The sequence below is a fragment of the Magnolia sinica genome, chromosome 9 (genome assembly GCF_029962835.1).
Source record: "Magnolia sinica isolate HGM2019 chromosome 9, MsV1, whole genome shotgun sequence".
Taxonomy (NCBI): Eukaryota; Viridiplantae; Streptophyta; class Magnoliopsida; order Magnoliales; family Magnoliaceae; genus Magnolia; species Magnolia sinica.
In genome coordinates, this window is record NC_080581.1 from 86,740,140 (window position 1) to 86,758,987 (window position 18,848).

The following is an 18,848-nucleotide window of genomic DNA, read 5'->3' on the forward strand; positions in this document are numbered from 1 at the left end:
AGTTTTATCATAATCTAACGGTCCGAAAGCCACAATTTTGTCAAGATTCGGATGGAGAAAATTAACTTAAGTTCCAAACAAGTCCTAAGGGGATTTGTACATCTAATGCGCTCACCTTGCTAGCCCAAGTTGAGTGATTCAATGCATTTTCTCGGCTCAAGGTCCTGCGTTAGCCGTCAAGCCCTCTAAGACGAACACATTTATATAGTTTCGGGCTTAGTGGCTCACTAATGAGCGGTGTAGAGATTGTTCAGATAATCAGGGTATTTCTAAAATAAATTGGGTAGCGATATTTCTTGTCCACAATGATTATGATTTGGATTATCTAATTTTATAATATTGCTTATTCACAATTAGCAGGAATGACGATTTGATCCTAAGAACCTTAAACTATTGGTTCTTGGGATAATAGAGTAACTGGGTCAGTTCAAACGGTTTATTAATTAACATTTGCCCCTAGTTGTATTGGCTTTAGGTAGTTCTTTATTTAGTTATGGTTGTCTTGATTAGTCAGTGATAGGTTGGCTAGATTTATGACATATATGAATAGGTCGTAAGGTTAGACACAAGAGTTTGGTGATCGGGCATATTCGTTAGCTTCCTACGGTTAATCAATCAAATTTGTGTCGTTCTTGACAGTTAACACCCGCATATTGGTTAATATCAAGTGTTAAAGATCAGTAAATGAAAAATAAGCTAATTTTAACAAAATTATTTGAGAATTTTAAAAATTCAAAATACAAAAATTTGGAACGTTACATGTGGTCCACTGGATCATTCAATTTGCAATTCATTTTTTAGTTCATGTCATAAAATGATTTTTCACAATGGATGGCTGGTGTGAATAAAAGACATACATCACAGTGGGCCAACAATCTTGATGGGGCTGTCCGCCTCTAGCCAGGTCTCGATAGGGTAGTACCCAATCCACGCCCGACTTCAAATAACGTCATCAAGTTCTGTAGGCCCACCTTGATGTGTGTGATATCCAAAACTTTTATCCATTTGGCTAGATTATTTTAGGGCATGAACCCAAAAATTTGGCAAATCCAAAGCTCAAGTGGACCATACAACATAAAACATATGATAAGGATGATCATTGTTGAAACCTTCCTAAGGCCCACCATGATGTTCATTTGCAATCCAACCCATTAAAAAGGTCACACATACTTTAATTAAGGGGAAAAAAAAATCAGTTTGATCCAAGACTTTAGTGGCGCAAGAAGATTTCAATAGTGGGCGTTCAATCCACACTATCTTCTCTAATGTGGTCAACTTAAGCTTTGGCTTAGCCTATTTTTTACCTAATGCCCTAAAATGAACTCTATGAATGGATGAACAATTTGGATATGACACATACATCATGGTGGGGGCCAACATCTCTCTCTCTCTCTCTCTCTCTCTCTCTCTCTCTCTCTATATATATATATATATATATATATATATATATATATATATATATATATATATATGGGAAATGGTACTATGAGGTCAAGTTATGTTGGCCCCACCATGATGTATGTCGAACACCAACACCGTACATTTGATGGGTCCTCATCAGGTTATGGGATACCCCAAAAATCAGCCATATACAGAACTCAGGTGGGCCATGCCATCTAAAATCATGTGAAGACATGCCTAAAACATATAAAATCACTTGGTGGGGCCCACTTGAGTTTTGGATGTGGATGAAACCTAGTTCGCCCCTCATCCAAGTGGGACACGCACAATGGATGGGATGGGGCCCAATAAATGATTATGAATGTTTTAATGAGAGGGTAACCCCTCTCAACTGTTGTATGTGGTGTGGCCCACCCAAGTCATGGATTAACTAGACTTTTAAGCCCATGGCCCCCTATGGAATGGTACATCTGACTGATGGGGTAAATTTAAACACACATCACGGTGGGTCCCACATAGCTCGACCTCATGGGAAGTTCCCATGAGGTTTATATATATATATATATATATATATATATATATATATATATATATATATATATAGAGAGAGAGAGAGAGAGAGAGAGAGATAAATATATATATATATGTTTTAGGCATGTCTTCACATGGTTTTAGATGGTATGGCCTACCTACAATTTATGAAACGACTGATTTTTAGGATGTCCCATAACCTAAAGGGGACCCATCAAATGCACAGTGTTGATGTTCGACACGCATCACGGTGAGTGCATTTGCTGGGTCCCCTTTAAATAATGGAATATCCCAAAATTCAGCCCTATACAAAACTCAAGTGGGCCATACCATCTAAAACCATGTGAAGACATGCCTAAAATATATAAAAGCACTTGGCAGGGCCCACCTAAAATTTGGATGCATCTGAAACTTAGTTTGACCCCTCATGAAAGTGGTACACACATAATGGATGGGCTGGATTTGTGAACCACACCTCGGCGGGCCCAACAAATTATTATGAATATTTTAATGGGAGGATAACCCCTCTCAATTTTTGTACATGGTGTGGCCCACAAAAGTCATCGATTGACTTGATTTTTAAGCCCGAGGCCCACGTGGAATGATGCCTCTGATTGATGGGGTAGATGTTCGACATGCATCACGGTGGGGCCACACAGCTCGACCTCATGGGAAGTTTCCATAAGCTCGACTGCGTAGAACCATTTCCCATATATATATATATATATACATATAACTTTTTCACTATAATCATATTCCAAATAAGTTACATGTGGACCCATCGTAATGCATTCATGACATCCATTCCAACCATCAAACACGTGGTCCTTGTTTGGCCCTGTGCCTAAAAATCATTCCAATCATTACTTAGTTGAGGCACATGAACAGGAAAAGTTGGGTGGGGAGGGCGTACGTGCCCTCTCAAGTGTTCCTTATTCTGCGGCCCACCTAAGTCATGGATTGACTTGATTTTTGTGTCCATTATCAAACATGCATGGTTGTCCGATGTAGGTTAGAGTGGATGTCCCAAGCCCATCATGATGACCCTTGCAACTAATTGTGGTGCAATCGGTTAGCTGTGGGCCCACCGTGATGTGTTGACATGGGAAGCCATTTGCGTACTGAGTACACTTTGTGAGGTTTTTTTTTTTTTTAAAAAGGAAATGGTTGGGCCAAGGGCCCACCAACTTCATATATGGAGAAAGATTATAGCCTAAGGTAATTTAGGCCAATAGCCACAGTTTAGCTACCTGCCTATCATATCCTATATAAAGGAAGAATGTTTTTTCTTTCTAATTGAGCCAAGGCCTGCTTTGTCCAACAAAAATCGGCCTTTGATCTTCCGAGGGAGGCGGGGAACATCCCGAAAACACATAAAAGATTGGGACGAGCTACCCTCTTTAGTGAGACCATCTGTTGGCCCATTTGCTTCTCTTATGATGAGGGAGAAACTGAAGGTGCCCCTGCTGCAAAGCCTTCTAATTCTAGCCAACCAATAGGTCCACTTCCAAGAGACTACAGATGTTCCAGTCATGCAGTCGACAACCCATTTAGAATCAAACTCGATAATGACCCTAACAATCCCTGATGCAATACACAGATTGAGGGAGTCATATATAGCTCGCAGTTCTGCCAAGTTGTTAGAACCAGTCCCATAACCCCTACAAAAGGCAAACTGCACATTGGCTTGGGAGTCTCTGCAAATGCCCCCTCCGCCAGCTAACCCGGGATTAGATAAGGTGGAGCCATCGACGTTAAGCTTGGACCAACCCCCGGGGGGACGGAGCCATTTAACGACAACTGCAGGCAAAGGAGGGGTGGAGTAATGGGAGGGGCTGAGGGGGCGGGAGGCAGTTGGGATACTAGAAGGGAGAACCCAAGAGTTGGAGGCTTGAGGGAATAACGATGCCAACCACCATAAAGTCTTTTCCTTCACTCGAGCCACGGATATGGGGATGCCTTCAAAACGAGCATTGTTCGTGGTTTTCCAGATTTCCCAAAGGGCCAGAGCAGGGAAAGCGGAGATGAATCGGGATTTTCCTGATAGGGAGGGCCCCGAACCACCACAGTGGAGCCTGCCCAAGATGGAGAGGTGTTGCGGAATGGAAATCCGAAAGAATCCAGAGAGCCAGGACCAAACTATTAACACCAAGTTGCCGAGCAGGAAGAGATGGGCCAGCGATTCCGAAGAGGGGGGGAACAAAGATCACCAACACAACAGGCACACTTTGAAGCGAGGGGAATCCCTTTCTTCTAAATACTTTCATCCTCAGGAAGAGCCCCTTGCAGGACTTTCCACACAAAAATGGAGACCCTGGAGGGAATTTTGGGGTGCCAGACCCTTCTCGCCCAGTCTTTCTTCAAGCCATGATGTCTGTTAACCTCCCAGGCTGATTTGACCGTGAAAATACCAGCAGCGTCGAGTGGCCAAATTGGGACATCGCCCAAGTCGGAGGTGCGGAAGCCCCCTCGTCTAATGTGATCCAAAACCCCAACTAGCAGGGCCATTGGGATAGACGACAGCAGCCCGTCAGGGCCAATGAAGTCTGAAACTTTCAATGTAGTATGCACCGGAGGAATGTAGATAGGAGGAAACGATTCTAAGCACCCTAATCCTGTCCAATTAAAACTTCACATGTTGATATTGCCGCGGCCCACTACCCACTGAGTGATATTATCCAGCACCGGGAAGACCCGCACCATATGTTTCCAGATGGGCAAGGCACCAACAGGAACTAGGATAGGGGCCACAGAGGACCTGTGGTGCTTGTATTTCGAAATCATAAAATTTGCCTAGACATTTCCACCATTGCCAAACCTAATGGCCCAGGCCATCTTCAATTGGAACGCAGTCATAACCTCCTTCAGCTTCTGATCCCTAGGCCACCCTCCTCCTTGGGGAGAGAGAGGGCGTCCTATCTCCTCCAGTGAAGCTTCTTCCTACCATCCCTCCATCCCCAAAAGAAATTAGCAAAACTAGAAGCCAAACTGGAAAGCAATTTCTTCAGAATAATTGTTGCCGCCAAGGAGTGAGTAAGGATACTACTCAGGACGAAAGAGATCAGCATTAATTTGCTACCTTGCGAGAGGATTTTGGCGTTCCACCCCTGAATTCTGGAGGTCACCTTATCTAAGAGCGGCTCGAAGAGGTTGCATCTGATCCTCCCTTGAGCGATAGGCACACCCAGGTAGATGAGGGTTGAGGGGGACTTTGCTAGGCCAAGGGATCTCTCAATGCAGCGGACCCTTGAGATAGACAACTTTGGGGAACAATAGAAAGCGCTTTCCCTCAGATTAATTTTCTGCCCTGACACCTCTTGAAAACGAGAGAGAAAAGAGCAAACAGCTCCTAGGGATCTACGGGAGCCATTAAGGAATAGAAGAGTGTCATCTGCATAGAGTAGGTGCGTAACCTGTGTGCAGCCCTGCTTTAGCTTATAAGGAAGACAATGGCCTCTTTCCACCAGCCTGGCAAAGCCACGGCTAAGAACATCTGTTGCAAGAATGAATAAACTGGGAGAGATTGGGTCACCTTGTCAAAGCCCACGAGAAGCTTGGAAGAAACCACAGCTTTCCCCATTGATAAGGATAGAGAACCAATTGCTATCCCAGCAAGATTCAACCAGCTTCACCTAGGCGGGGCTGAAGCCAAACTTAATGAGGACCTGCTTCAGGAAACTCTAATCTACCCGGTTGTAAGCCCTCTCCATGTCAAGCTTCAAAACAATATTCCCTCCCCTAGCCTTCCTACCAATGTCCCTAAAAATCTCTTGGCAAATAGCAATGTTTTCAGCTATGAAGCGCCCTTGCACAAAGGTTACTTGTTCAAGCGAGATCAGCTTGGGAAGAATAGTGCTCAGCCTAGACAAAATGATTTTGGCGAAGATCTTGTAGATGACATTGCAGAGGCTGAATGGTCTGAAATCTGCAAAGGTTTTCGGCCCTGGAGATTTCGGGATGAAGCAAATAAGGGTTGTGGTGAAGGCTTTGGGGAGACGAGACCCTAGAAAAAACTCTTTAACAACTGAGAAGATATCCATCCCGACGGTTTCCCAGCAACCTTTGTAGAACGCAGCAGAGAATCCATCAGGCCCAGGGGCCCCATCGCTTAGGAGAGCGAACACCGATTTCCTCACTTCCTCAAAGGATGGGGGTCCCATGAGATAAGTGTTGTCATCTTCAAAAACCAGGAAGGGGATGCAGTCCAGTAAGGTAGTGGCAGCCGTCAAGGAAGGAGAAGAGGGGATCGAGGAAAGAAGGCCCTGCATGTATTGGACACCTTCGGCCTTTATTGTTTCTTGATTGGTCATGGTATTACTGGAAGCGAGCTGAATCTCTTGGATGGAGGTCCTTCTAACTCTCTCGGACGCAGCAAGATGAAAATACTTTGTGTTCCGATCGCCCTCCGAAAGCCAATGGTTACGGGCTTTTTGCTTCCAAAACATTTCCTCAGCTAACTCCAGATTGGCTAGCTTCAGCCTGATTTTCAAAAGCTCCATCTGGCCAAAATGAGCTTGGGATTCAGCTTGGGCCAGTTCTTGTTCTGCTTTTTTGAGCTCCTGGAAAATGTTGCCGAAAACATCTCTGTTCCAAGCTTTCAACCGCATCTTCAGCTTCTTCGACTTCAAAATCAAGTTTAAGTAGGGCTGATCTGACTGGCGGGGGCTCCAGACCTCTTCCACAAGTTGAGCAAAGAACCATCCAGTAGCCACATACGTTGAAAATGGAAGGGCCTGGGCACGGGGGTAGCTGGAAGAGGAAAGGACAGAAGAATAGGTGCATGGTCGAAGTTCAGCCTTGGGAGATGGTTGACTTGGAAACTGCTGACGATGTTGGCCCATTCTGCATTACAAAGGACCTTGTCTAGCCTGGCCCAAACCCTTGTCCCCACAGCGTGGTTATTACACCAAGTAAACCTGTTCTCGTGAAAACCTGCGTCCAGCAGGCCCGCCTTATCGACAACCTCTTTGAATTCCACCGAGTTGACCTGATCTGGACTTCTGTTCCCAAGCTTCTCGTTAGACTAAAGAACAACATTAAAATCCCCGTTGACTACCCACGGCCCACTAGAAGAAGAAGTGAGGGACTCCAAAGATTCCTAAAGAAATCTTCTGCTGTACCTGGAACATTTTGCATACACAAAGGAAAGACGGCAGGGAGTGGAGGAGTTTGGCAAAGAAACATGAATTATTATAATTTGGTTAGTCATCCCTATCACTGAAACAGAAAGGATCCTTGGTGAAATAACCAAAATTTACCCCTAAATTCTGCATTGGAGATGGACGAATGGAAACCGAGTTTTAGGCCGATCCCCACCCGCTTCCTGTCTGAAGCCATGGGCTCCAGAATAGCAACAATTAATGGATCATGCCTATAAATAATCCTGAGGGCAGTCCGAATCGTGGCCGCATTGGCCACACCCCGAGCGTTCCATGTGAGAAGGTTATTCATCAGATAAATTCCCTGAGAAGATGGCCCTCTTTCGTAACTTCCTTAGCTTGCTTTTCCACTCCTCTAACTCGAAACAGAGGTCAACGTTGTTGTCCTGATGATGGATTCCTCCCTTAGAACGAGAAGGAGGAGAGACCACACCCGGTATAGTTACAGAGGGGTCAGTCTTAACATTGCACCGATCAAGGGGAACCCGACGGAGCACAGGGGAGATATATGCTCCTGGAGGGACCAAACCCTGAGAGGGACAAACCCCAAAAGTCGATGTTGGATAACCTTCCTGCCTTCCGGGATTGGGAATCCCTGATTCTCTTCGATGGAGATGATAGGGAGATAAGTCGACTAATAGGTCTAGTTGCCTATATACTGTTATACAACCATCAGTGAGCCCTTCGTAGGTTGGAGACGATCTACCTCCAACTGTGGGAAATGAGGGGGTGGGACGAGGGGAAAATCCCTCATCCCCTTCCTCCACGGTTCCCCCACTCGATGAAGTGGACAGAGGGGAATGACCAGCTGATCTAGAAATTCCAGGGGCAGTCCTCTGCTTCTCAACAGAGTAGGGGACTATAGCATTTGATACAGGGCCAGGAGCAGCATGAGATTGCTCAACGGGAAGGGTGCGCACTTGAATAGGAGAATGAGGAGTGTGGCGTCCCTCTCTCGGGCCTTCTGAAAACTGAGGATTCTCCAAAGAGGCGAGCTCCCGATGTAACATATCCTGACAATCTGCTATTTGGGAAGGCTTCCGAATGACCAAAGATGCCTCCTGGACCAGGTCTCCAGGGGAGAGATGAGGTGAAAAGGGGAGTCGTTGTGTGGGATCGCCCCTGGGGAGGAGTAAAGGCGGGCCCCTTGTTGCCTGGACTGAGGAGAGAAGGGCTACCGCTGATCCGCTGGGGTTGGCCTTTTCACAAGCACCTGAGCTACAGACCTCCTTAGCATCGATTTCCCCTGCAAAAGTATCTTCCACCCAGTCCCTAGTACTCCCAGATTAGGTCTGACAAGAGAGATTTCCTGGATTGGAAATTCCATCTACGGAGGAATCCACTTGCTGAGCTAGAATCCTGAAAGGAACTCCTCCCACCATTAGAGTTTGAGGCGCCAGGAAGGAAGAACCCGCCAGCAGCTTCACCTTCACCCTTGCGAATTTCTGGAAAATGCCGAACTTCGAAATAGTGTCAATGTGGACCATTTCACCATAGGCTTTACACAGATTCCTTATCACGGTTTCAGACCAGGCGTGAGCTGGAATACCGAACAAACGGATCCAGGCCGCTTCTTTGTTATGGTAGATCTCCGGAGACCACGGGAACACATCAGCTAGGCCAAGACTCCTCCAGAAGGGGGAATCGCCCACAAAATCAGTGAGCTCTGATTTGGATTTGAAGGATATGAGGAATCGGAAGTCCGAGATTCTGACTACATCAATGGCCAATGCCTGGAATCTGGAATCCCTTAGCCCATCAACCAGTTGATGAATAGAGATCTGATTGTTACTTGAATCTCCCACCAACCCCAGCTCTAGCTCCCAGAGTTTCTGCCTGACCGTTCCCTGGTCAGCCGTAATACATCCTGGTTCGGATTGATGAGGAGCTTCTGGAATCGGGGCTTTTTCCCAACGACGGTGTGGAACTTTGGGATCTCGGGAGGGAACCCTTCCCAGATGCGCCTCTGTATCATGTGCAATCGATTTCTTGAGATGGAGAAGAGTAGGCGGTGAACGGATTTGTGGTTTGGGCTTGGTGTCTTGAACCACAACTCTCCTTCTGTCTATCTTTTGGCCGTCTAAAACTCCTTTGGCGGCTCGTGCATCGTCTTCGTACATGAAGCAGATGAACGCATTACCTCTGAATTTGCTAGTGCCAGGGAAATGGGGAGAAAAACTTCAGAGATTCACCCATACCTCTGGAAAATCTTGAAAAGATCTTCAGTAGAACATTTGAACGGTAGATTGCCAACGAAAAGGGATTTCCGGATCTCATTGTCAGCCCTTCTCCTTCTACTCGCGGCCCCTCATGGAGACCTAATCGCTTTCTCTCTCTATCGTTCACCTTCTTTCCAGCTCTCGCTTTGTGAGGTTCACCATGATTTATGTATTTTATCCCCTCCGTCCATCTATTTTATATGATAATTTTATTTCCTTGGTCAAAAAATGAAGCATATCTAAAGATTAAATTGACCACACCACAGGAAACAGTGTGAATTGAGCGTCTACTGTTGAAAAAATCTTGTGGGCCACCAAAGTTTTGTATCAAGCTTATATTTGTGTTTTCCCTTCATCCATGTCTATAATATCTTTTGAACAGGTTGGATGGCAAGAAAACATCATTATGGGGCCCAGAAATGCTTCAACGGTGAAAATTAGTATTCCCACTGTTTCCTGTGGTATGATACACTTGAGCTTTGGATATAAATATATTCTTGGGTCAACCGCTTAAATGATCTGAAAAAACGGATGGACGGCGTGGATAAACCACATACATTCACGGTGGGCCCAACTGAGTTTACTCAGTACGATAATAGCGTACAGAGTAACTCACTACACGATCCAAGTTCGTTGACATGCACCCTAATCATCATGCATGTCGTCCACACCCTGGATTCTCACAGAGGGCGACCTAGATTCTCGGACGTGGATTCCCTACTGACGGGCATCACTGGAATCTCCTTGCGGAAGTGACGTCACCAAGTTCTGTAGGAACCACCATAATATATGTGTTGTATCCAAACCGTTCATCCATTTGGAAAGATCCTTTTAAGGCATGAGCTAAAGAATGAGGCAGATCTAAAGCTCAAGTAGACCCATCGCAGAAAACAGTCAGGATTGAACGCCTACCATTAAAAGTTTCCTGGAGCCTACAGAAGTTTTTGATCAAGCTGATATTGTTGTTTTACCTTAATCCATATCCATGTAAATTTATGAACTGACTGGATAGTTTTTGATCAAGCTGATATTGTTGTTTTACCTTAATCCATATCCCTGTAAATTTATGAACTGACTGGATCTAAAATAAACATTATGGTAGGCCTTGAGAAGGTTTCAATGGTGGGCATCACTGTCCGCTTAGTTTTTGTAACAAGGACTACATCTGCTTCATTTTTAAGCTCATGCTTTAAAATAATCTTGCCAAAATTGATGGACGGTGTGGATACAACACATAGATCATGTTGGGCCCACATAACTTGGTGACATCACTTGAGCAGCATGATAGCTACTAAAGGCATCAGTAGCTAATCTGCGTCCTGGATTCTCATACAAGACTAACCATGTTGCCTATATGCCATCCAATCTATCAATATGAAATACTTACCCCAGGTGATGGTAGACTTAAAAAATCGGAAGCTGATTGCGTAGTAACTAGAGGTGTGCATCAGACCGAGTTGGATCGGATTAGGTCTAACCCGATCCGATCCGAAATCTAGCTGGACTGACCCGAACTCGATCCGATCCAAGACCGAGTCTGGGACATATGACTTGATTCGATCCGACACATGGTTGGCCTGACCCGAACCGAGTCCAACTTGGCCAGGGAAACCGAGTCGGATCGGGTTGGGTGCAATTCAGATCAACTGTTTTTTACGGTGAAAATTATTAACCTCGTTATTATTTTCGGTGTGGTCCATTTGAGCTTAAGATATGATTCATTTTTTTTTTCCAAATGATCTAAAATGATCTCGAAAAATGGATAAATGGTATGGATATAAAAAATACATCATTGTGGGGCCCATGTAATGTTGATATCATTTGAGCCATTCGTATAACTCGGAGCTCGAGGCGTTACAGCTGTGAACATCACAGCAGTTGTAACATGTTGTGCAAGCTTTCACGTTAGCAAGTTCTGTAGGTTTAGTGGGATATTTGTTATATCCAAACTGTCCATCCATTTGGCGAGCTCGTTTTAAGGCTTGAGACGAAAAATAAGATAGATCTGACTACCAAGTGGACCACACTTGACAAATTATTCTCAGCTACTATTTGTGGTGTGGTCTAGATGATCTTTGGATATGATTTATTTTTTAGATAATACTCTATAATGATCTCTAAAACTATATGAACGGTGTAGATATAATAAATACATCATTGTGGCGCCCATATAACTTTGATCTCCTTCGAACCGTTCGCACAACTCGGAGCTCGAGGAGCGTTAGTGTTCGTCTTCGCACGACACGTGCCTACAACTATAGGCTTAGGGACGTAGATTGCGTACTATCCCCACCCGTCCCTAGCTCCAAACGGGCAATCCTGTGGGCGGGCCCACCATGATGAATCTGTACATCCAAACCGTCTATCCTTTTTCTCGTATTATTTTAAGGCATCAAAATAAAAAATGAGGCAGATCCGAAGATCAAATGGACCACACCACAGATGACTCTTGCATTTAATGCAACTGACATTTAATGCTTTGTGCATTTTAATGCAACCAAGATTAAGATTATTATTTGGTGTGGTCCACTTGAGCGTTGGATATGCCTCATTTTTGTGCTCAATCTGAGAAAAGGGATTGACGGTTTGGATGTACAGATACATCACGGTGGGCCCACCCACAAAACTGCCCGTTCGGAGCTAAGGACCGGTGGGGGTAGTATGCAATCCGTGTCCTAGGCTTATACTATGTATATATAGAGGAGGGGAAACTTGTAATTTACACCCGGTCCGGCCCCGATCGAATCGAATCGGATCCAAATGGATCGGATTTCAGTTTGGTTTGGTCGGATTTGTTGTTTACCCGAATCCGATTTGATTATCATTCGGATCTTCCCGGTCCTACCCGAACTTGACTGATCCAAGCCATCGGTTCTGTTCGAATCGGGGCGGATCAAGTCGGATCTGCCGGATCGGGTCCATCTTGCCCACCTTTAGTAGTAACTCACTACACTTAGCGTACTGAGTAAACTAGGTGAGGTCCACCGTGATTTATGTATCTGATCCGTTCCGTCTATCCATTTTACTAGATAATTTCAAGGCCTAAGCCAAAAAATGAAGCATATATAATGTTCAAATGGACCACACCATAGGAAAGTGTTGAATTGAAAGTCTACCGTTGAAAAATTCTTGGGGACCACAGAAGTTTTGGATCAAGCTTATATTTATGGTTTGCCTTTTGGCTGAAGTGAGGGCTGTCCACGATGGCATCCTCCTTTATTTAAGCAGGGGCCTTCTTAATATCATCGTTGAGTCAGACTCTGCCTGGGTTGTGCGCTGTCTCCAAATGCAAAGCACCCCCTCCTGGAAGTGGACATATTGGCTATCCAGAATTTTTTCCCTCTTCGCCAGAGGTTCTTTTCATCTATCCCACATTCTCCGGGAAGCAAATGGTCCGGTTGATAGTTTGGCAAAGCTCGGCAGCAACACGCAATCCAACAGCATCTTTGATTCCATGTCTTCCTTGCCCCGTATTACTAGAGGCCTTTCTCTTCTTGACAAGGCGGGCCTTGGCTCGATCAGAGCTCAAGCTCCTAGGCCTCAGCGCTAGGCTTTCCCTCCCTTCTGGTTTCGGGTCCCTGTTGATCTTTGTTGGTTTTTTGGCTCTCTGTTTGCTTATTTTGTTGGGTTTTTTGTTTTGTATAGCAAAGGATAGGTGGGACCGATCCTTTTTCTCTGTCTCCTGCCCGAAGTTTTTAGGCTGTAATTTTGCCTCTTCCCAGTTAATGCATTCTCTTTTTCATTAAACAAAAAAAAAAAAAAAAAAAAAAAAGATGGCCCAACTGAGTTTACTCAGTAGGATAAGAGGTACGGAGTAACTCAGTACCCAATCCGATTTCTAAGAAATCAGGCTATTTTGAGACTAGATGGGGCGTCCACTTCAACTCTTCCTACAGGCACGTTGTTGGCCCACAAGGATTGGCCAGACTTTTAGAGTTCAAATGAGATAACACATACATGATATTCGAAGTGGATGTCATCAGCAGAACAGATGGGCCCAACAACAACCTTTGCACCTCATTTTGATGAAAAACGTTTGTGTATGTAGAGAGAGAGCATCCCTGGCAGCTCCGGCTAGGGCAGGCTCCACAGTCATGTGTATGTGAAATCCATTCGGACCATCAAGTTCATCACCCCATGTTAGTATATGCCAAACATTCAGGCAGATCCGTGACTCAGGTGAGCTACACCAGTGGAAACTGTTTGGAGAGGGATACCCACGCTTGATTTTTATAGGGTCCACCATGTTGTGTATTTGAAATCCAATCTTTCTATTATGTGTATTACCCAATTTTATGGCCAGGGCCCAAATCCCAGGCTATTATGCAATTCAGGTGGACCCAGGTGTTATCAAGAGTGGTCATTCGCTCCCAACTGGTTCCCTTGGTGTAGCCCACCTAAATTACGGATTCCCCTGGTTTGTTTCGCCCTGAACCAACATGATCCAATGTATATAATGGTCCTAGTAGATTTCACATACATATGACGGTGGGGCAACCATGTTTGTCTCGGTTTTCTTCCACGTATCTCTACAAATGGAGAGATACCCGTACATGCATACATATATGCAAACACACAGTTATATATAGCCGAAAGAATAACCTAATATTTCTTTCTGACATTGATTATCTTCGTTTTCTATTTTACAGAAATTGCGATGGCAGAGAGTGTTGTTAAATTCTTGTTAGAAAACTTAAGTGCCCTTCTAAAAGAAGAAGCATCTCTACTAAAAGGAGTACGCAAGGAAGTTAAAGAAATCGAGACGGAACTTAATAGAATGCGAGCCTTGTTGAGGGATGCTGATAGAAGAAAGGATAGCAATGAAGAAATGAAAACATGGGTGGGAGAAGTAAGAGACGCTGCGCATGATGTGGAGGATATCATCGACGAGTTCTTGCATCGCATGTACAGGCCACGACGAGGTGGATTCAACGGTTTTCTCATTGACACTATCCATATCCCCAAGAATATCTGCAACAGGCATCAGCTCGCTAGGCGACTTCAAGAAACCAAGGTTAATGTTCAGAATATTTTTCAGCGAAGACCCAGCCAAATAGAAGAAGTCACCAGATCCTCTGATGTTAGCGAACTGTGGCGACGTGATGTAGAAACTTCTGTTTTCAAAGCGGACAATGACATTGTGGGGATGAAGAAAGAAATAGATTTGATAGTGGGATGGTTAGTGGAAGAAGAACAACGGGCCACGGTAATTTCAGTGACAGGAATGGGTGGGGTGGGAAAGACCACTCTTGTTGCTGAAGCCTATAAGAATCAACAAGTAAAGAAGCTCTTCGACTGCTACGCATGTGTTTCCGTCTCACAGTCTCTTAGAATTGATGAGCTACTACGAAGCATCATAAAACAATTACTTGAGGCTAAGAAAGATGTTGTTCCAAATGACTTAGCCACCAAAGATGCTGGCGAGTTGAGGCGGATGGTTAGAGGGCTTCTCGAATCAAAAAAGTACCTCATTATCTTGGATGATGTCTGGACTATGAATGATTGGAATAAATTAAATGTCATATTTTCAAATTGTGGATGTGGAAGTAGGTTAGTAGTTACGACGAGAGACTCTGATGTGGCTACTGCAGCAGGAGAGGGAAGCCGTGTCTGCAAGGTTCGGCTTCTAGATCATGAAGAGGCCTGGGTGCTTTTCTGTAAGAAGGCATTACGGAGTGAACCCTGTCCTTTAGAGCTTGAGCCATTGGCTCAATCTATAGTAGAAAAATGTGAAGGCTTGCCACTCGCAATTGTTGCCATGGGCGGCCTCCTATCATTGAGAGACAAGAATGCATTGGAATGGAATCCAATCTACAAAAACCTGAGCTGGCAGTTGAGAAATAATCAAATGCTGGAACCAGTAAAGCGCATCCTGTTGCTTAGCTTCTATGATCTACCGTACCGCCTTAAGCACTGTTTCTTGTACTGTTGCATGTTTCCGGAGGATTATTTAATTGAACACATGTGGCTGATTAGGTTATGGGTGGCAGAGGGTTTTGTGGAGGAGACAGGTAAAATTACAATGGAGGAGGTGGCAGAAGACTATCTGAAGGAACTTGTCCGTCGAAACATACTTCAGGTTGTTGAGACGAACGAGTTTGGAAGGTCGAAATCTTGTCGAATGCATGATATTGTGCGTGAAGTGGCATTATTACTAAGTCACGAAGAAAAGTTCTACATGACATACGATGACCTGCAAGCAAGGCAAAATGGCAAATTCCGGCGCATGTCAATCTACAGTAGTGGCGAAATTAATCATTCGAGCGCAGGTATGACACATCTTCGTTCCCTCATGGTGTTTGATGGAAACATGTCGATTTCATCTTCTTTAAATACGATGGCATCAAGCTTTAGATTGCTGAGGGTCCTAAATCTAGAAGGAGTTCCTATCGAAAGCATACCAGATGAAGTAACTAACATGTTCAATTTACGGTATCTAAACGTAAGAAAAACTAAAGTTAGGGAGATTCCCGAATCTTTATGGAAGCTACAGAACCTTCAAACACTGGACGTCAGGAATACGGATCTAGAGAGGCTACCCAGTGGGATTGTGAAGCTACGGAAACTACGACACCTGTTTACTTATCGAATTACTGGTAAGCCACGAAATAGTTTTGATTTCTTCGGTAGCATCCAAGTTCCTATAAGAATATGTAATTTAACAACTTTACAAAGTCTAGAGGATATTGAAGACAAAGAAGGGGAGATTGTTAGACAAGTTGGGAACTTAACCCAACTTAGAAGTCTTGGCATTTCTAAGGTCAGAGAAATCGATGGAGCTGAGTTGTGCAATTCAATCGGAAAGATGAAACACCTTCTGAATTTGAGTGTGAATGCAACTACAGAGGAAGAAACACTTCAATTGGAAGCACTCTCTCCTAACACTCCACCGCTTCTACAAAAGCTTTACCTGAAGGGGCGTTTGGAGAAGGTGCCTCGATGGCTTAACTCCCTTTTGAACCTCACCAATTTGTCGTTGCCTTGGTCAAAGTTGGGAGAAGAAGATCCTCTTTCATCAATCCAAGCATTGCCCAATCTGATGTACCTTTACCTTTACAAGGCCTATGAAGGGCAACAGTTGTGTTTCCGCAATGGACGGTTTCCTAAACTCAGGAACCTTTATTTACGGAATATGAAACAACTAAATCGTATAGTAATAGAAAATGGAACATTGGCAAGCATCCAAGAGATAATTCTGATGAACTGTGGAGGGTTGAAGACTCTTCCTGAAGGAATTGAACATCTCACCGGACTCCAAGAACTCCGCTTATGGGGCATGCCAATGGAATTGACAGATAAGTTGAAACTAATAGATGGAAGCGAGGAGGACCGTAGAAAGGTGGGGCACATCCGCATCATCCAGCGTGGACAGTGGACAGAAGCGGAGGGATGGGTCAGGGAGCGACTCAACTAGTCATCCATCCTTCATTCATTGATGAGGTAAGTCTAGCAGTGCAAAGTATCTGTTTTCAATGAATGTGCAAATTTACAAAGTTATTTCTAAAATATATCGTGTCATAAGTAACATGGTAGGCTACGTGTACGGATTAAGCTCTGTGTGGTCCATTGTAATTTATATATTTTATCCATTCCGTACAGACATTTAAACAGATAATTATAAAGCTTGAGACCAAAAATTAAATATATCCAAAGCTTAAGTGAACCACACCACTGGAAATAATATGATTTGAACGTCTACCCATGGGCGACATTAGTTTTAGATGAAACTGATATTTGTATTTTCCCTTCATCTATGTCCGTGTGATCTTATGAACAGGTTGGATGACAGATAAACATCACTGTGGGCCTCATGAATGTTTTAACGGTAGAAATCATTTTTACACATGGTCACTTGAGCTTTGGATATGCTTCAATTTTGGGCTCAATGCCCCATAATGAGCTGAAAAACGAGTAGACGGTGTGGATGAAGTACATACACTCATGGTGGCCCAACAGAATTTACTCAGTGGGATAAAAGTCTGTTGAGTTGCTCAGTACGCAATCCAATTTCGAGATGTAGTGCCTGATCCATCCTTAGTGGGCCCCGTTTGAATCGAGGCAGCAACCTTTGAATATGTATCTTGTATAAATAAATAGCTTGGATCATTTGCAGGAATCATTTGAATGAGGCCTAAATCCCTATCCCTTGCCACCACACCGTCGGACGGACGGACGTGAGACACATATATTAGATTTGGACCCTTGTCTGCAGTTGATGGTGCTTTACCTTAAAAACCACACCCCGCCAGTCATCTTAAGAACTAGTTGGATGGAAGAGGTTACCTCAGAGCTGGTGGAACCGCAAGTTAGCAGAGCCATTTCTGTACTGCAACCTTGGATGGGTGATGCATCAATTGGGCCCGTCCATGTTGTGGACCTCATCATGGATGGACTATGTACGAAAAATCACAAATGTAGAAAATTTAACTTTTCTGTTTGGAAGAATATTTCAAAGACGTGGGCTTTTAGGCACAATATTTCAGTGCAACCGTAGACAAAATAGTCAAGGACGGCCCGTTGGCCGGCCTGGCCCCTTTGGCCCTACTATCAAGCTCATAAGGTGGGCAGGTTGGGCTTGCACTTGGGTCTTACACTCATGAACCAGGCCCAGGGATGCTTGGGCCTGGCACCGCACACAAGCAATTACATACCAAACAGGAAACGTACAAACTGTGCATTATGTGCTCTCACCATCTAGATGGACGGGCCAAATTAAAATCAAAGGTGGATGTGTAGGTTCTCATATAAATCCGCTAGTGCATCTGTCATGTATCAATTATCGATCTATTGTTTTATGTGTTATGGATCTATTGTTGTATCTACTAAAAATCTATTGTTTATGTGTTCATGCTATAGATCTATTGCAGTGTGGCTCTAGTCTGAGTTTTGAGGAGATTAGCAAAGTGTTGAACATGGAAAGAGTAAAATGCGTGACCAAATGTCATGACTTTATCAAGGATGTAGAGCTGAAGGGTGTGTAGTGACCTCGCCAAGGATGTGGAGCTAAAGGGTAGCCATTGTCTTGGGTGAGAGGCTTCAGAGGCTATTGATGCCTACTGGGTGTATTTTTAGCATGGAATTTCTTCGACAAGAGTGTTTCTATGATAAGTGTGTTTGTCCATACATAAACGTAGCCAGAAATGGGTTTGATATATGGCTATGGGCATTGCTTAATATGGTTGTTATTCAGCATGGCTACGGGTATTGATAAACATGGTTTTTATTTTTTTATTTTTTATTTTTTATAATTTTAACCAGCATAGTTGAAAAGTTGGCTTTAGACAGGTACTATGTTGCATATGCATGTGTATTTGGACATGGTTGCTTTTAAATTATATGTGGTTTTCCTTTTCACACATATTTACTGTATGGATTATATGTGAAAATTGTTTTGGGACAAGAAGCGGTGTTTGTGGGTATGTCAAATGTGTTTCTTTTGGTTATGCCCTTTGTACATGAATATAAATTTTCGATGGTCCAAACTGCCAATGGGTTGGTCGAAGCTTAACATTGACGGCTCATTTAGAGGTAACCTAGG

The 18,848-nt window shown here is 44.0% G+C and overlaps 2 protein-coding genes across 2 annotated transcripts in view; one reads left to right on the forward strand and one right to left on the reverse strand.

Annotated features, from left to right (window-relative positions):
* LOC131255954 (disease resistance protein RPM1-like) overlaps window positions 1-18,550 on the forward strand; it is a 36,578-nt gene extending 18,028 nt beyond the window's left edge. Inside the window, exons 2-3 of the mRNA XM_058256921.1 lie at window positions 13,960-15,579; window positions 18,167-18,550. Coding sequence (XP_058112904.1) covers window positions 13,968-15,579; window positions 18,167-18,291 — 1,737 coding nt within the window. The 5' untranslated portion in view covers window positions 13,960-13,967 and the 3' untranslated portion in view covers window positions 18,292-18,550. The remainder of the gene's footprint in view (window positions 1-13,959; window positions 15,580-18,166) is intronic.
* On the reverse strand, window positions 4,848-5,512 carry LOC131255319 (uncharacterized). Its single transcript, XM_058256017.1, has 2 exons — window positions 5,397-5,512; window positions 4,848-5,178 (listed from the first exon to the last, which is right to left on the reverse strand). The coding sequence occupies exons 1-2, from the start codon at window positions 5,510-5,512 to the stop codon at window positions 4,848-4,850; spliced, it is 447 nt and encodes a 148-aa protein (XP_058112000.1).
* Window positions 18,551-18,848: the final 298 nt, after the last annotated feature.

What these genes read in the sequence shown, in the direction of transcription:
- LOC131255319 (XM_058256017.1), bottom strand. Translation starts at nt 5,512, where the DNA reads ATGGGGAAAGCTGTGGTTTCTTCCAAGCTTCTCGTGGGCTTTGACAAG. An exon ending in GCCGTGGCTTTGCCAGGCTG is followed by an intron (nt 5,179 to 5,396) that starts GTGGAAAGAGGC and finishes GTCTATCTCAAG; the next exon opens with GGTCCGCTGCATTGAGAGAT.